Below are 18,290 nucleotides of genomic sequence, written 5' to 3' on the forward strand. Positions count from 1 at the left end.
TTCTTTTCTATTGCGTATTGTAGTTTTTTTTTGTATAACTTTTTTTTCATTTTCTTCGTTCTGCTTTACACAGTTTTTGTAGATTGGTTAACATTTGCAGTAGAGTAGTGTTGTGTTATTGGTATGATTTGATGTATCATCTCGTGTTCGGTTGCTTACATTAATTTATCACATTCGCTATACGGTTTCTAATCTTTTCTTTACGTTTACGCGTTTCGATACAGCGTAAACATTTGCAAAAAGCGCACCTTTGATAGGAATAAATTTTTTTTCCATAAATAAAGTTATGTTGTAAGCGAAAGGAAAGGGAAAAGTAATGCAAGCGCGCATATAAAAAGAAAGAAATTTACGTAATGTTTAATTCAGCGCTTTGTTTGGTGTCTTCCTTGAGATGCACTTATGAGTTGCGTGTTACTATTTACATTGTTGAATGCATTTGTTTAGTGAATCTTTCCTACGTTTGCATAATTTCGTTTCTTGAACGCTAGCGCTACCTATATTTGCTCTCCAGTACCATGCACTCGCTTCTACTTTACCTTTTTCACCTCGAGATACTCTATCACATTGTTCGGACACATGATGGGTTTGCCGAGGAACAGCACCGTGGACATTGGGTGTAGGAATTCGACGGAAAATTTGCGTGCCTTCCAACCGTAAAATCCGCTCGGTCGCACCAACTCTCCACTGGACAGATCAAACGGCAGCAGATTGACGGCGATCGTGTTCACCTTGGAGAACTGCACCCGGAAATAGTGTCCATCGGTCGCTTTCAGCCAATGGAAGCCCGCTTCGTCGGTGTACGGACGGGCCTGTGCTTTGCGCAATGCCACCGACCGCTGCACATCGTCCCCGTTGAAGCTGAGATCGATTTCGTACGCATCGGGCGATAGGCCTTTCAGCTCGATCGCATCACGAAGCGCCCGATTGTCGAGCCAGTAGCGTATGCCGACGTTCTCAAACTCGTCCACCACGTGGCGAAAGACGGCCTTCAGCTTCTCCATGCAGCAGGGTGGCGTGTTCCGGCCAAGGTACCGATAGAACGGTCGTCCATTGTGCACCTGTCCGATGCAGCTGCGCGTTTGCTTCTCGCACCCGTAGAACGTGATCTCCGTTAGCAGCGAGATGGTTTGATTGTTGTGTTCGTAGCTTTTGACGTACTTGCGGCGGGCGCTGGCGGCCGCGGCCGACGAACCGTACGGTGCGGGTCCACCGCCCCGACCCGGACTCTTATCGTACAGATAGTTTTTGCGTATCACTTTCTTCACCTGCAGCCGGCGGTACAGCGCCTTAAACTGTTCCTTGCGCTGGTTGCGTCGTTTCGTCTTCGTGTGATAAGAAGTGAACAGCTTGCGACCATCCTGGAACGCTCCATTCAGCAGTACTTTCTGGTGCCGGAGATAAGCCGGAAGCGACCGAACCATGCGAAAGAGAACAGAACGGGGCAAAAGAGATTAGATCTGGGTGATGGTGAACAAATGGTGGGGCTCGGGTGTGCCGAGTTTTCCACCGTAGTGCCGAGGAAAACAATCTCATTTCCATTTCTTCCGGAAGCAAAGCCAAAGACAAACGTGTTGAAGATAGCAGCAACAAAAAAAACCGAACGGAACTACCCAAAACGGGCGAATGGATTTTGGTGGTTTTGTTTGCCGAGCGAAGTGGATCAATCGATTGGATTCGAGTTTCGACTTGCGTAGCCTCACTGTTCGGCGTCGTCTTGTTCCCCAGGCAACGATTGTCCCACCCCCTTTTACCACACGTGGTTAGGTGGTAGGAAATCGATTTGTGCTGCAATTTTCACGTGTGCCTCGAAGCCAGAGCAGAATAGTTTTTTTTTCGTCGGATTCGGTTCACCGAAGAAAATACAGACCAACAGCAGGAGAACAATTTGGAGAATGAAAATGAACGAGCTGTTCTTTGCTTCTTTTTATTTGTAGTTGGATAATAACGGTACCGAAATCGGAGGAAAGAATGCAAATTTCCTTTTGCGATGCAAACGATATTCAACCCCCGGTTTTGCCATCACCGGGAACACCGGATGCGAGGGAAATAGGGATTCGATTTCCTGGGAAGAAAAGCGCCCGCACACAAAACACAGACTGATCGGGTTGCGTGTTATCGTTTCGCATATCTCGTGGCCTTAATCTAGCTAATGGAAGGTGCTTATCGTATGCTTTATGGATGTTTCTAGGAAAATGTGCACCTTTACGCGAGTATTATTGTTAACAAATGCTTTTTAGCCCATATTGCGCAACATTGGGGTAGATAAAGAGAACGCGAAATTAAGACATTATACATGGGCTATTCGTGCGATTCATTTCGCTATTGGTCTGACAGTGGCAGCAGAATGATTTGTTTTACGACTAATAAGAATCTAATGCCATGCAAATTTACTTGACCATGTTCATAAAATATGCTGTCGAATATGGACAGAAGGTCGTTGACCATATGTGGAGGGTTTGCTAGCCCTCCTAGCTCCTAGCATGGAGTTCTTGAGGTAGGCAATCGTAGCGTTTAGTATTCTTTCTCTAAAACATCTTTTATTGTTTTAGATTCCATGTAATACTTAGGAATTGTATGGTTATATTATAACGGATCGACCAATCAGTGGCGTCTCCCAGTTTAGTGGCATTAAACCAAGCATCCAACAACTAACCTCCACAAAGGGTAGTGCCGAGAAGTGATCGGATAGGTAGGAAGAAAGAAACATTACCACAATTTCACTGTAGTTTGCAGTTTGACAATGAGACGCACTATGCCTGTCAAAGAAAGTATCAAGATGCCTCCTTAGAACTCGCAGAGCATTTGTCGACGACGATCTTGAGGCGATTTAGAAGACTTCAAAAGACTTCTGGACTTGAGTCAATCACAGGGATGAGTCGTGTCACTAAGTCGGTCAAACTTCAGTAGGAGCTTCATCTCACCAAGCCAATGAATACGCTGAGCTCATCTACGCCAAAACGTTAAGGCTCCTCATCGCCCTAGACTCGTGGGCATTAAGGACGTAACGCTATATGCTACTGTTGGCGTGAAATATCCTACGTTGTGTTCTTTTGATTTTATTAATAACTCCTTCCGTTTATATCTTCTGTGTTTTAATTACAATACCGCCGCCGTCTAATCGTTTACAACTTACCCTTCACGAGCAGTAGACTGCTCATACTGCTTTTCTGTCTGTTCTTTTGCTATCTGATTGCTTTGATTAAAAAATCTTTCTGTTCCTAACTTTCCCATATCCGTTGACAAATATGGATCGAAATCTTCTGCTCATGAACCTGACTTTGCTTTTTAAAACTATTGACATTCCAACAGCTACATTATAAGAGTTTATGGAGGCCATAGTAGATACGATTTTCCATCACAATGATTCTCCGGACTTGCATAGGTGGTTATCCAAAGTTTCGATCATTGGTAGCAGAACTTCTGCACTACCTCAAGATCGTTATCATCAAATGATAGACATCGTTCTCAGATCGATGGCGGATCCTGATCATCGATTTAATATCTAAGAACTTGAGGGCAAGATCTGGATCACATTGATCGCACCATAAATGAACTAAATTTATTCAACATACCATATAATATACTCTATGAAAATGCTTCTATTAATGGAAACGCACTCGTTGGCTGATTTGCACAGGCACCACTCAATCAATCAAAAACCTTGTCTACTGTCTGCTTTATAAACCCAAATGCGATGCCGCGATTGCGATACGCCCTGCCCCGAAAGTACGAAACCACGGGACGGAAAATTGTTGTCCCATTTGCATGCAATATGAGGAAAGCGAAAAGCGGCAAAAGCCCTTACTTATGCTTAGCCCCATAAGGCCCAACCACAGCTCTCGTATCGTCGTGGCGCGTACGAATGTGAAGTGCGTTGAAATTGAATTGCAAATATACCGCACCGACATACACATGCCGGTCATCATTCATGCCATTGACGGTGCCCCACGGCTCAGCCATATCAAACATCTTCGCTCGGGCAAATGAGCGCCAAACGGAACATCTTATACGCCGCGATATGCTTTTGCACGGAATGGAGAAAAGCGCACATGGCGAACCGCACGTCATGTATGTACAAAGCGATCGTTAGGCGAAAATTAAATTCACCCAACAATGGTATGCATCGTTATCAACGGCGCTTGGGAAAGCGGTGGCGGTGGCAGTCATAATCATCATTGGGGGCATTGATTCGCATGTGGAATCGGGGGGGTGGGGTGGCACCGTGGAATTGTTAATTGTATTCCTTTGTGATGGCAGTAGGCGAAGTTTTAAGTGGGGTTTTGGAACTGCACACGTACGCGATACGATTTGGCGAGAAAAGAGAAGTCTACTATGATGCTTTGTTTCCGCAAAGCGTGTACAGTGAAGGAACAAAGAAGAACATTTATATGCAAAGTTCTATTTGTAGACGAGAACACATAATTTATATAGATAAAGCTTTTCATACTGTGCAATTCCTAAAGATTTTTCATAACAACGAGATTAGTTCACGTCGCTGCTTCACTCACAATATTTGCAGAGCTCTCCTTGTTTTTCAACCAACTTACGGTAGATTGCTTTTCCGTTCTCTATTGTTTCTAATACCGTATTTTCTCTTAAGTAGTAGTCCTTGATGAGAAAGACGGTACAACGCTGATGAGCTGCAAGCGAAAACATTCCGATTCCCTGACATGACCCAGAAATGAAGGAAAGGAAATTAACGAAGAATAAATAGTGATGGAAGAGTAGCAAACGGGCAACCAAAGCGGTGGTGGCTGAGGACTCAAATTAGACAGCAGCATGTGAACCTCACGCTCAATCGTACGCTTGGCGACGGCTGGAACGTCCCATGTTGGTAGGTGGTTTTTCATTAGCCATTGTTTTCGGGATGAAAACTGTTTGCTTTTGCGATTGTTTTCTATTTACCTTTGCTTTTCGCTTTTTTTTTGTTCTTGCTCCAGTGAACCGATTTTTCCATTATCTTTCCTCTATCTGTGACAGGACAGTTCATTTTCGGGCTGTACTTGTGATGTACGTTTGAGCTTTTCCTTTAAGGATCCCTTGGAGGCCAGGTGGACGGAGTGGGAGAGCAGCTGACGGAAAAGCTGTTTCTCTCTGGTGAGTGTTTTTCAGACATCAACATCCCTTTCCCTTCATTTAACTCCCATCCCTTCCTCCTAAATTTCCTCACACTCCACCGTCAGGAGCTTAGCATGCCATGGAAAAGCTGCCGGCATGTTGTTGCTTTCTTTCTTTGTTCTGCAACTTCTTCACCTCGCGTAAGATGGACTTAACTTTATGGGAGGAGAGGCAACATTTCGGCAAGGTCATTCCACTGCCGTTTTGGGGGAGAGAGAGAGAGAGAGGGAGGAACAGTAACGTGGCTGACATCGTAAAACTCAAATATTTATCTTCATAATACCGGGTAACTCGGAGTTTTTGTAGCGTTTCGCCGTCAAAACCGTTGTTAGAGGACTTTTAGCGGAAGTTACGCCAAAGACGGTACGGCAGTACCGTGTTTATCCTTCAATTGAAGGAAAACTCCAAACCCCCCCCCGAAAGGATTCCAAGCTGTCTGTGAGTGAGTTTCTTTTCCGTCTTCCCTTTTCTTAAAGTTAGTGGCAAGTTGTGGGCAAGTCGTCAAGCGATAAAGTTTAAGATACGTGTGCACTTCAGCTCGGGGCGCTGAGATGGATGAATGGCGTGGATAAAAGGATGGATATATTGGGATGGGTTGACGGTTTGAGGGAGGGGGAGGGGAAGAGGGTAAAGTAAAATTGGTGCCACTTGACTCTTGATGCTTTCTCATCGTCACCGTGAGGTACGTCTTTCAAGCACGCGATAGTCTACCACTAACATCGTCATGATCATCATCATCATCATCATCATCGTGGGGGAAGGAAAGTTATCCGATTTGGTTTCGTTATTATCCTTTCCTGCCAGCCAGTCGTTATCCAGCATTCCATCGCACAAACCGGGAAACTTCATGCGTGATGTTACGCGTGTAGGAAATGAGGTTTTACCTGAAGCCTTTTAAAATTAGCTCACCGAGTTGCGGAAGGGGAACGAACCCGTGACATAATGCCGCGGCCCGTCAACCACAGTGATTGTGCGTCTGGATATGAACGTTAGCAGCGTGTTTGTCCGGATGGGTGCGTCGGATGCCGTTTCCGCGTGAGAAGACGCTTACACTCAAATCCACTTACTTGAGGCTAATTTTCGTTCAATTTTGTGAAGAAATATTTTTTCTGGTGGAGCTGGAAATATGAGAGTGTTTCCTGGAATGGTCTGATGGATTTATGTTTAGGCGACAGAAGAATACGAATAAATGTAGAGCATTAAGATGGAATTAAACCCGGTGCATAAGAGGGACTTTAATAGGAGGGCTTTGCGGGTAGGTCTTATATTATCACCATAAATTTTATGTAAAAATTCTAACAAAACATATGTTAAGTATTTTAAAGAATTTTGTTACTATTATAAAGCATTAAACATTAAAAACTAAAGGAAAACTGAATATATAAACTGTTAAAGCATGAAAAGATAGAGAAGTTGATAAAGCATGAAAAGATAGAGAAGTTGATAAAGCATGAAAAGATAGAGAAGTTGAAGAAAAACAAAAGAGAGAAGAAAAGAAAATAAAAAATAAAAAATGGAGGATTAATGTGGTCGTTTTGTTTGTTTGTAAAATGCGGAATTATGAATTTTCATTATTGTGTGTATTTTTGATATATTTGATAAAGATCTGTAGTATATTAGATTCTCACTCTCTCTTATCCCGCACCAGTAACATTACTATACAAGTAACTCACGACCTTAAAAACTGTATAAGAAATATTTTTAATAAATAATTGCAAGGGTTTAGTTTTTGTCCATATTTAATAAAAAAAACGTGGTAAACCCTTAAGCTTTTCATTCCGATGGCTGTAAATAGACCTTCTTTTATCCTTTACAGTGCCTTATGCTTGCTAAAGGAATGTACATAACATTCCCTTACAGAATGAGAACCCATTTGCAAACTTTTCATCTTTATGCGAGCGGCATTTCGAAGGGTCGAGGTCAAATTGAGTTGGCGCCATGATGTTTTTTTTTGTGGTGTTTGCCGCTGCTTTGTCCCATTTTTTCCTTTGATAACTTACCGACTAAGAACGAATCCCGTACCAATGAAGCGCAATATAGATGGGTGGAAGTATTTGTGCACAAAATAGCTATCGAATGGTATCCGCTACAATCGGAATGAAACGCTACCATTTAAGAACCATTTAAACCCGGAAGCTTTAACACTTGAAGGTGGAATTTAGAATGAAACACAAAACAAGCAGTAGAAGAAAGCCTTGTCACGTCATCGAAAAAAAAAGGGATACAAGGACGTAAGCCTTGTTGAAAAAAAGGAAAGGAATGTCTCAAAAACTTCAAGGCTGCGATTTTTTTGTCCTATCAACACTCTAGCAACTAGCAAAGCGGGTCCCATCATATGCACAAAAAAGAGCTGACCTTAAAAATGGCCCTCCGAACAAAAAACAAACGCTTGGTTCTCCAAAACATTCAGTGACACATTGGTTTAATTTGGAGCACAATTTCCAAGCGCTCGGCCTAACCGGTTCCTTCCACCGTGGAAGCCATCATCCTTAAACGATCGTCAGATGGAATTCACCTGAACGGTGGTTACCACTTTTAAATTCATCATGTCGGGACCAACTCCCGGCCAGCTAGATGGTGAAAAGCAAGAAATATGTCGGTTGGTTGGGGAGAAAAAAAACAAACAAAACAACTAAAAAAAACCACGCATGAATCGTTCGGATTCTTCACATGAGAGGAAAATTGGATGGTGAAATTTGGCGTGTCGGAAGTAGTCGGGCTGGCAAATGCCGTACTGCCGTGCAGCCGCAACCGTACACAAAAGCGTTGCGTACACCAGGTACACCACGCGTGTGGGAAGTGAATTTTTATACGGGCGGACAGCAATGGAAAGGAGAATGTTGCTGCGGTGGCGTATGATGCCGAACGAGGGAATGGTGGACACAAAGATGAAGTGTTCATATAACCATTTGCCAACGGGGTCGACATTTTGTTTCGGTTCTTTCGAACGGAGCAGAGCACGATCAAACCCGGCACCCCACAACAGCCAGAAATTGGGGAAGCCTTTTTATTTGTTTGGTCGGCAAAATTTGGGTCCCGTTTTGTAGTGCTGGGCGTGGGTGGAGAAACCCGCGTCTCGCGCACTGGTTCTTCCTCCGGTATGCCAGATTGTGATAAATGTGACTAGCTAACGTACGGTTTTTGAGTGTGCACTGTGGTAAAGTTGATGGGAAATACACTGTGAACGGATGTGTAGAACTAGAATTATCTATCAACATCGACATCTGGTTCTTTCTGGTTAAATTCAACAACATTTTTAACTATCACTTTAAATTGTCATATTATCCTAAAAAAATCAGGTGTTTAATAATTACGTTACTGACTGTATATGTGAAGTATTATCTTTTGTATATAGTTTAACGTTATTTTAAAATTTAAAGCCTTAAATTTTATCTTAAGTTGTTGTTTTATTTATATAGACGCTTGTGGAACTAGTTAATCAATAATCAAACTAATTTAGTGCTAAAATTTGAGAAATAAATTTAAAAAGAATAAAATTATTAAATAAAAAAGAGTACAATGTACAGTTGTAAACGAAAAAAACGAGCAAACTCTAATACAACATGAGCTAAAGAAAAATAATAGTGTAAAAATTAATGTAAAGAGCAACAAACGTAGTACTAGACAAGTACAGGAAACATATCCATCCATCCATGTCCATCGTGTTGCACACTGTGGCGATACCGCAAAAAAAGGGGGCAAACAGCCGGAACGCATTGAAGCAGAATGAACCCATGAATGGCAAACCCATAGGACGAATCTAAATCGCTTAGAGAACAGCACCTTAAAAGTAGCCACCTCCGCACCGCCGACCTCCCGCCATCCCCCATTCAGCCCCTTCCAACCCAAACCCAACGAAGGGCAAAAGGGCATTAAATCTACACCCCGAAAAGGGGGGCTGCAGCCGTGGTGCGTCGCTTAATCGGTTTCCAGAGCGGGATAGACGTGTTTCGGGCCGAGACGAGTGGCCCAAAATGGCCACAGGGCCAAAGGCCCCAAACGCAACCGAGACAGGCCCCGGGGGAGGGCGAAAGCTCGAGACAAGGCAGGAAAGCTCGTAACGTTTAATGATTTTACGCTTCGATGCCTAATGTGATGCGAGATGGTGTTGCGCCGTGTTTTCACTAACCGAACGGAACTAAAGGTCTCCGCTGGGTGAGTTTTCCTGCTACAAAGAAGAAAAAAAACTGAAAGGAGGACGAGGACTCATGGTGTCCGAAATTGAACCCGGAAGATAAGCGACAGCACACACAAAAGCACAATGCCAAGGTGGTAAGGAATTCGTAAGAAAAAGTATGAACCAAACGTATGATGATGTACGGTCAGATGGGTAGAACGGAACAAAACGGAACAGAAAGGAACTACACCACGCCGTAACCATATCCCGGAATTGCACTTCCGGAAACACGGAATCGCGTCTGCGTTGGTGGTTGGCAAACGGGGCACACCAAGCGAAACAATCACAAACGTGGCAACCAATTTCCCGGATTCCCGTTTCGTGGAAAGCGTGGGGCAGTAAATTGCTCTAGCCGTTGTTGATGTTGTTTGGCTTTTGTTTTGGGACCGTTTTGGGCCGGATGGACGCGGAAACGGATGGCGCTAGTAATACCGGGTACGAACCTTGACGCCAGCAAGCTTGGCCTGGATGTAGAACACATCCGGGAAGGGGGACGCCAGTGCGTCGGGCATCTCCTTCAGCAGCTCCGTCTCGACCAGGATGGCGTGCTTCTGTTTGAACTGTAAAGAGCCCGAAGGAGAGAAAAAAAGGCCCCGCAAGGGGCGAAAAAAAGATATTAAGTTTGTTTCGTCAGGAACAGGCGGAAGGAACGCAGAGGAAAGCTACCAGCTAGCATCTTCGCAAAACGGGAAGCCGTTTTGTGAACGAACGGTGACGGAGATTTCAGTTTGTCGTTATTTTTTTTTTTTGTTCGAGGATGGATGAAGAACTGTGCCTTGAAGCACCTGTCTTGTCGCGCATCTGATTGCAGTGGCTTAGGGCTCGAACGGATCCAGCGCTGCCTAGCGCCCCAGCAGCCCAGCCGCTCAATCTTGGTGCGAAAACGGGGAATTTTATTGTTGGAAGAAAGTCAATATTGCTGTAACGATGCAGGGCGAATATGAAATGTATACAAAAATCATAATACCTTCAGCGCCGGAAGTTGTTATGTGGCACTGGTGCTTCACACGCCTGCAGTCAGTCAGTTGATGAAGTCGTTTCGTAAGTAGAACGTAGGTTTATTCCCGTTTAAAGCAGATAGGGAGGGATCGTTGGATCAGTTTAGGGCGGTGAATCACATTTGCTAACCGCAACCAGTTTTTTATACAGAAATGTATCAATTTTAGCTTAACTATATTAGAGCTTTGAACTTATTTCGACGTTTAGCATAACTTCGTTTTTATTACCACTTTGTTAGTAATAATTTTGTAATAAAATTTTATTTACAACTATGACCCTTTAAAACATTTCTATGTGGGTTTTGGATCGGGACAGTATTGCGATAGATTGTTACGAACTGAGTTCAACTGGGGTTGTCCCTAGTATCTACTGGGTGCAGAAAAGCTCCCGGTACATCACGGGGGATTTTCTTGGCAGTGCAGCTTTTATCGTGTTGAGCAGTTCTGTTCGTGCAGATGATGGCTCTGTGCAAGACAGGTTACATGATGTACGTACTTTCATCGTATTTGGATTGGAAAACGGGTACGATTCCATCGAGAGGCCAATTGAAATTGCGAGGTAGTGAAGACCTGCTTCAGACAGCGCCACGTACGCCAACCCATTGTAAGCATTGAATATAAGCAAATCGTGGCGTAAAGGTGGATTCATCATGAAGATTGCCGTAAGGCCAATGAAAAACCTGTACAGGTCCTGTACAATAACTCTTTTTAAAGTATTAACTATATTAAATGTAGTTAAATATCCTTAACGTTGAAATCTGAATGTTTAAAGGGTTTAACAACAACGAATTTGGAAATTAATCTTTTTAAAAGGTTTATAAGGGATTGTGTTATTGAAAATAATAACATAAATACTCCAAACTATATATTTGTGAGTATGCATGTATGAATTAATTACTTAATTACAGCACGAATTGAAAGCGAATAGTTCAAGTCACGAAGCAATAGTTATACACATTTGAACATTTTATGAAACAAACACAATATCCACAACATCAATGCTAATATGATTAAGTCCTTGCAGTTGTGGCAGAATGAATGTAAATTTATTGTGCAAGTAAAAAAAATGCAGCTTTCACATGTCCGTTATCCATTTAGGACATCCACATCATCTCAAACAATGATTGGTAGGCACAGTGGACTGGTTGCTATGGTTGCTGACTTAAAGTTGACATATGATTTACAACGCCGCAGTACACAAGGAAAGAAAAAAATGCTCTATTGTTTAGCACAATGCAACGTAGTTTTACGCCGCCATTTTCTGTCAGATAAATTTTCACTCAAGTCAACACAGATGACGCAAGCAGGAATAAAAAGGCTGCCACATCTCAACTGACACATTTTGTAATATTAATCTCTTTACTAGACTCGCCAGTAAAACAAAACAAAAAACCGACCGAAACCATTTTTCCCATCAGAATTCAATTTAACAGTAGCATTCCAGTAGCTTCTATGGAGTGAGTAGACTGTGGCATGATTAATATTTTTCCTGACAGCCTTTTCCATCTTTGTTCCGTGAACTGTCCATCCTTTTGCAACGCGATTGTACGCGTATCAAACAACAAAAAAACGAGAGAGAGAGAGAGAAAGAAAAACCCCGTCAACTGTCAGGGCAGTTTCTCAAGCGCAGCGTGACAGCATTTCCAGCGTTCGGAAGAAAGAAATGTTCCATCCGGGCTGATACAATCGGAAAGGTATCTTTTGGACACGTTTTATTCCGATTGGCCTCTTACGGTAGAAGCACGGTGAGTGCAGCATCCCGAAAGCAGCAGACTATGGAAAGAGTATTGTGCAGCGACCATTGTGCAAAGTTCTAACCAAAAGTGGAACATACAAAAAATACATGAAAAAATACGGATTTGGGGAGGGGTATTTTTTTTGGTATGGCAATAGTTTTTTGTTCAGAGCACCGTGGTGAAATATCAAAAGTGGCAGCAAAAGCGTATGCCTCAATTTGTCGCATCGAGGAACGAGAGCCGTTGCAATCGAGCAGCCACGGGCCCAGATTGACGGCCAGCGACAACGATGGCGTCCGGAGTACGGAGAGCACCGCTTCGGATGACCGAAAGTCTGGAGCAGTGCTGTTGCACACCCGACTGCAATCAAGTGTGCCGGGTGGCACCGGGATGCTTTGATGGGAAAAATGCAACCGATCGTTTCTTTACGGTACCCGTGTTGGCCTTTTGACCTTATTTTCAAACAGTTTTACTCGTTGCAGATGAATCGTTTCGTGCCCAAGTTTGCCCAAACACTTCGTTCGTAGTCACGGGGTTTTGCTACAAGGTTAAATTTAGATTTAGCAACTGGCCAGTTTAGGATTTATGTTTTAATCTTTGGTAGAGCAAAGGAAACACTATGAAGAAAAGTATAGAGTTTAAATAAATATTTAATAAAGTATAGATATATCTCTTATAACGATGACATAAAGATCTACAAAGCTATAAGATCTACAATGATTTTACTAATAAAAAAAAGTTTTAGAAAGTTCATAAAAAATATACATAATTAACAAACGAGTAAGTTATGGACAATATCAATATCAATTGATCAATAAACGCAATAAATATGGTCCATATGGACAAGGTTACAAAATTAATGTCGGTACTGACTTTCATTCCCAAACCCGGTGCTAAATCATTGATCCACTGTAGTCCGACCAGGCCTGTGCCTAAATTTGACGTATAAACTCACGTATCCCCGAATCTTTCACCTTCAGGAAATTTATGCGTAAGTGAAAAATTAAATAAAATATAAATTTACGCTACGCATCGTTGAGGAAATTAATTTGGAATATTATCATCATCCCTTATAATTTTCCACTGCCAGGCATGCCGCGGTTCGCACGGGAGCGCGTTCCACACGTGGCTTATCTTTTCATCGAACTAAACCAATGAGCATGCTGTCCATTGCAGGCATATTTTAAAAGCACACGCTTCGCTTCGGTTGTGTACCCCGTGTACCACACATTCGCACATCATTATTCGGGCGTATGGACCGTGGCACGGACGCACAGCCGGTAGTGGCCGGGGTGGCATACTGGCGTACCGAATTTATGACGCAATAATAATATATATATTGCACCATGGAAATATTCATGGGGACAAACACGAAGAAGAAAGGCAAACGAGGTACCCTTTCGGTCCTTGCGGGGTCTCGCTAACACGGGAGCTAAAATGGTGTCCACAAATGGATAATGGAAATTTGACGATGCTGTTTGGTATGCAAAACCGGTCGGTAATGATATCGCCGGTCGTTGAATCGTGCAAAGAGTGTATAAATATGCATGGTGGCCGCAAGCGAACGAGAAATACGATGGTCCGGTGGCCGTGGTTTTGTTTTACCGACCAGCAGCAACAATTCTTTAATCATTCGGTGTTCAAAATATGCAAAATATCTTTAATTACTGGTTTAAGCTCGTTCATTTACGGCAATCGTTCGGTAAAGGGATGAAGTTATTTAGTTTGATTTATTAAAATCTTTGTTGGGAGAGTGATTATTTTCCCGGAAAATGATCCATCAAGTAAATTTAACAAACTTTAATCCTCTTGGTACGGAATAGATATTAGACAGGCCTTAAAGTTCGAAATGGATCAAAAGTTCAAAAGTGTTCATGAATAAAGATTCAACAAAAGGACAAAGTGTGGGACTGCTATCGAATGTTGTAATTTTATTGAAAAAAAAAGTCGAATAATACCTCTAAAGTCGACTATAGATTTCTAAACGATTAATGATCTTTTCGCTGATTGGACCCATTCCGACATAGCTTTATGGTGAAGTAAAGCAATAAAATAGTTTTGAACGTTGACCTTCGCTCTAGAAAATGTCCCGTAAGTTTCCTCTTCGTGTTCTGGCGTAAAACTATGGTCCTTCTTGACCTGTCTTGATTTATTACCAGTGGGATGGAGGCAGACAAAGCCGAATATCATGAAGAGCACACAGGCACAGCCTTGAAGTTTACATAGTTTTTGGTTATGTCTTACTAACTTCAGGACAAATCCAAATCGATCCAGCAAATTCAGCCGATAAGGACATTAATCAACTAAAGTCTACAACTTGTTGTTTTGTTAAAACCTTTCTAGGATTGTTTTAGAGATTGTATGAACTATAATAAGTTAGCATATTTTATTATAATACTTAATTTGTAAAATTTATAAAAGATGATCACCGATTCAGGCTAAATCAGCTGACATGTTGAAGCAAACCTTCTACCACAAAAGATGCAAAAAATCGAACATTTGGTGGGACCAGCTCTGGATCCACTACTGTGAGGTATCTTCGGTTCTAAACCTCACAGTAAAATAGAAACAAAACACCTACCATCTACAACCCGATGCAGATTCCGTCATCTGCTAAATTTACTGCAAGAAACGAATGAATGTTTAAACGCGTAATGTCCAACATGAAATCTGGAATGATAAGCCTTGGTCTTTAGGTCTTTAAGAGCCCTTGCGGGAATATTAAAACACCACATGTGTTGCGTTCCGTGGCAAAGCCGAGAACCTGAAGCTAGTTTCGTAAGACATCGACTAATCGGTCGGTTGGTACCGTAAAGTCTATGCCAACAGTGGCGGTGTTTGTGTACCTTTTCCCGAACGGGACGCTAAAACTTACGAAAACCGGAATCATCGAGCACATGATTGTACGGTTCGCCATGATTGCGTGTTATAAATCAAATTAAGTGAGCCATGAAATGGGCTAACCAGCAGTGTTTTGCCTGTGTGCTTAAGGCTATTATGGATAACGGGTGGAAATAAAAAAAAAACTTGCTCCCACTGCACGGACAATAAATGGCATTTGTGATTCTGATGATATGTACCACAATTAGAGATTAGAACAGAGGTTTGTTGTGAATTATGTTAATCTGTTGATTAGTATGAATAATCGTATAATAAACTACACCAGTATAATACGTTTTTTTAAATTGAAGTTCAAATATACAGTGTTTCTCAACTGAACGCACAAACTTTTACCAAGAATCTCAACATCGTCGCATGCTATGTTAATATTAAAATACGGTTGTCTTGACGACGGTGTTGAGATTCAGAATTGTGAAGGCAAAGTTCAGTTAGGTTGGCAAGCACTGTAGAAAGACACAAAAACACAAAAATATACCAAAAAGCATCAATAATCTAAAAAGGAAACTGAAATTAGTACAAATAATTGCTTATATTTATTTGGAAATATCCTTTGAAAAGTAGCCTCCAACTTCCTCCTTAGAGTTTAGTAACAAACATTGCTGCAAATTGATCTCTGTAAACAGATACTCCTGTAACAGATCACCATTCTACTTACCATATCGCACCGGTCCGTCTCATTCCCGGTCACGTACTCCAGCGTCCAGTTGGGCAGATCCAGCTGCATCTGCACACAGTTGGCAGCACCCTTCGCATTCGACCCAAACGGTACCGCAACGATGCGCCTTTCCGGTTTCCGGTTCGGATCGAACGATCCACCACCGTGCCCGTTCTGCTTCAGCAGCAGATGCTGATGCTGCTGCAGCAACAGCTCACTGCCGGACGGTGTGTCGATTTCGCGCAACATCCGGGACAGCAAACCGCGCCCCGTCAGTCGCACACTGTCCGGCATAAACAGTACGTAGCGCGTGGCCACATGCAGCACCGGGAACGTGTCCTTGAGCGTTTTGGTCACATCGTACGCCAGGTGAAAGAAGCGCACGTTACTGCCCTCGGTAAACCAGGCCGGTACGGTGGAACGAGACCCCGAGCTTTGATTCCCACCCGTCCCAACCGACGCGGGTGGATTGAAGATGTCGAGCGGTGGGTAGGGCAATTCCGGTGCGATCACGAACACGCTCACACCGGGGATGAGTGCCGTCACGCTACCGATCGACTGCAGCAGATCGTTATCGAAGTCGTAAAAGTCACGGAACACGAACGTGATGCTTTTGCGCAGGAACCCATTGGTATGCTGCACACGTTCCTTGGCGTTCGGGCGTCCATCGGCGTCCTCCGTGAGGGTGGGTTTGAGCCGCATCCGGTTCAGTGTGGCACCGCCCGGATCACCTGCCCGGTACGAGCTTTCGTAGCTAACGAGCGGGATCGTATCGGGCGCCGCGCCCAGCCGCCTCGGAAGCGCTCCCGGTTCACGGTAACCGTCGCCACCGGTGAGCGACTCCGCCAGGTAGTGGCCACTGGTAAGGAAGTACTTCCACGAGTAGTAGAACACGATCAGGTTGAAGCAGATCATGAAGAATATGAACAGCTTCCCGTACTTCATGCGCATCTTCATGCCCTTCGTTTGCATCAGTCCCGCCAGGTTTGGGTGAGCGATGGGAATGGAGATGTGTTGCGCCGTTGTGCCACTCAATGTTCCACTAGCCCCTCAGCGGTGTAATGGGAGTGCATAAAGGAGGTAAGCATCCCGGCGCTCATAAAAACATGATTAGCAATCCCATCAGCTTCGATCCCTTCGGGGCCATTTTTGGGGTCGGTTCGCTCGGTTGCGCTTATCCTACGGCTATTCCGTTGTTCCGTGTTCCTCCGCTCCTCACATTACACTTCATCGGCCGGGGCACAGACACACACACGCACGCACGTACAATTACACTTCCATGGGGTGGGAATTCCGAGTGTCTTTTTTCGTTGTTTGCTTGTGCGGTTGCTTCTGCTTTACAAATCCAACCCGACCAGGGGGTTTTTGCTTTCACCTTCTACAGATTTGCCCCATGCGAGAGGATTTGTTGTTTTGCTTTCGGATGGGGTGATTCACATGGTAATCGAATTATGGGCATCGACCGGGGTGTCGTCTACCGTTGCTTCCGCTGGTGCGAACAAACCGAATCGAGAACAAAAGAATGAATGGAACTGTTTGGCCGGAGCGATAGGCAATGGTGAGGAAAATTAAGCGTTGATTGGATGAAAAGGGATGTCTGTTTTGTTCAGTGGTTGGCAGCGTTTGGACAAGTGCCTTCGCACGCTGATATACTGAACGTATAGTAGCATGTACTAAGCTGCTTTTTTTTTTGTACAAACTTGAGACTTGTATAAGTCCCTTTTGGTTAAACTTTTAGCTGCACAATTTTAAATATAATTCACAGAAAAAAAAAATCTCCTTGATGGAAGCACCCACAAATCATCTATTCTAGTGAATTTTAGTAATAGTAATGCACTTTTATGCAGCAATGCATTGCTCGGTTGTGGCTGCACTTCAGGAAAAACAGCACGTAATCTCTCTCCCGTTGTGCCACTAAGAGATGGAGCTTGCAGTAAATTGCAGGAATATTACTGCCACTACACTGCCAGCTACACTTCGGGCACTATCACACGCAATGCAATGCATCACAGCGAGACACACAACCACAACAAAGATGCAACCGTAACCCACAAAGGACCGCACACACGGTTACGGTCCGCATGGGAAAAAGTATCCTCGTTTGGCTTTTCTTTTTTGCTTCTACACTCTGTCGTAGCCTTGTGCTAGCGATGGTACCACTGGCTAGTGAAGCAAACTCGCGTAGAATCGTAAAAAGTGCGAACCCTTACCGCACTGCGTTTCACCCATCACCACCACCACCATCACAAAAGCTGTGTGTCGAAGGTTAGTCCGGAATTTATGACCACCGGAAATGCGGAAGTCGTCTGCACAAGTCAACCAGCGAACACGAACTGTTTCTCGAGGAAACGGTTTGCTGCGTGTGTCCTTGCCTGTTGGATACGGCGCCCGAACTGGGAACCCGAACCCGACAACCGGGACACTCACGAGAGTGAGTGTTTCGCTAGTTTCTACGCGCTCTCTTGTGCTTGCATAGCCGACCGAGCCGACTGTCTGTCAGCGCTTTATTACGATTTGTAAACAGAGAGCCATTTAGCGCGTTTGCACAAATCCTGCAATGAAGCATCGTTGTGCGAGGGAATTGGGGGGGCGAGTTACACCATGTGGCTTCTTTTCGGGGCTGGAAGTGGAAAAGTTACGAGGCTCTCTTAGAACAACGACACACAGTCCTCTCCTTAGGGCCGTTAAAATGAGCGTACCAGGTA

General features: G+C 43.6%; 1 protein-coding gene across 1 annotated transcript; it reads right to left on the minus strand.

Annotated features, from left to right (window-relative positions):
* Nucleotides 1–301: 301 nt before the first annotated feature.
* Nucleotides 302–16,557, minus strand: LOC128304428 (ribitol 5-phosphate transferase FKRP). Its single transcript, XM_053041617.1, has 3 exons — nucleotides 15,586–16,557; nucleotides 9,739–9,855; nucleotides 302–1,385 (listed from the first exon to the last, which is right to left on the minus strand). Exons 1-3 carry the CDS (start codon nucleotides 16,555–16,557, stop codon nucleotides 528–530), a joined length of 1,947 nt encoding a protein of 648 aa, XP_052897577.1. The 3' UTR covers nucleotides 302–527.
* Between the last annotated feature and the right edge of the window lie 1,733 nt (nucleotides 16,558–18,290).

Source organism: Anopheles moucheti, chromosome 3 (assembly GCF_943734755.1).
Source record: "Anopheles moucheti chromosome 3, idAnoMoucSN_F20_07, whole genome shotgun sequence".
NCBI lineage: Eukaryota > Metazoa > Arthropoda > Insecta > Diptera > Culicidae > Anopheles > Anopheles moucheti.

Coding starts and splice junctions, on each gene's coding strand:
- LOC128304428 (XM_053041617.1), bottom strand. CDS start 16,557: ATGCAAACGAAGGGCATGAAGATGCGCATGAAGTACGGGAAGCTGTTC. Junction 9,856..15,585: donor AGACGGACCGGTGCGATATG/GTAAGTAGAATG, acceptor GGCTCTTTACAG/TTCAAACAGAAGCACGCCAT. Junction 1,386..9,738: donor CCAAGCTTGCTGGCGTCAAG/GTTCGTACCCGG, acceptor CTCCGGCACCAG/AAAGTACTGCTGAATGGAGC.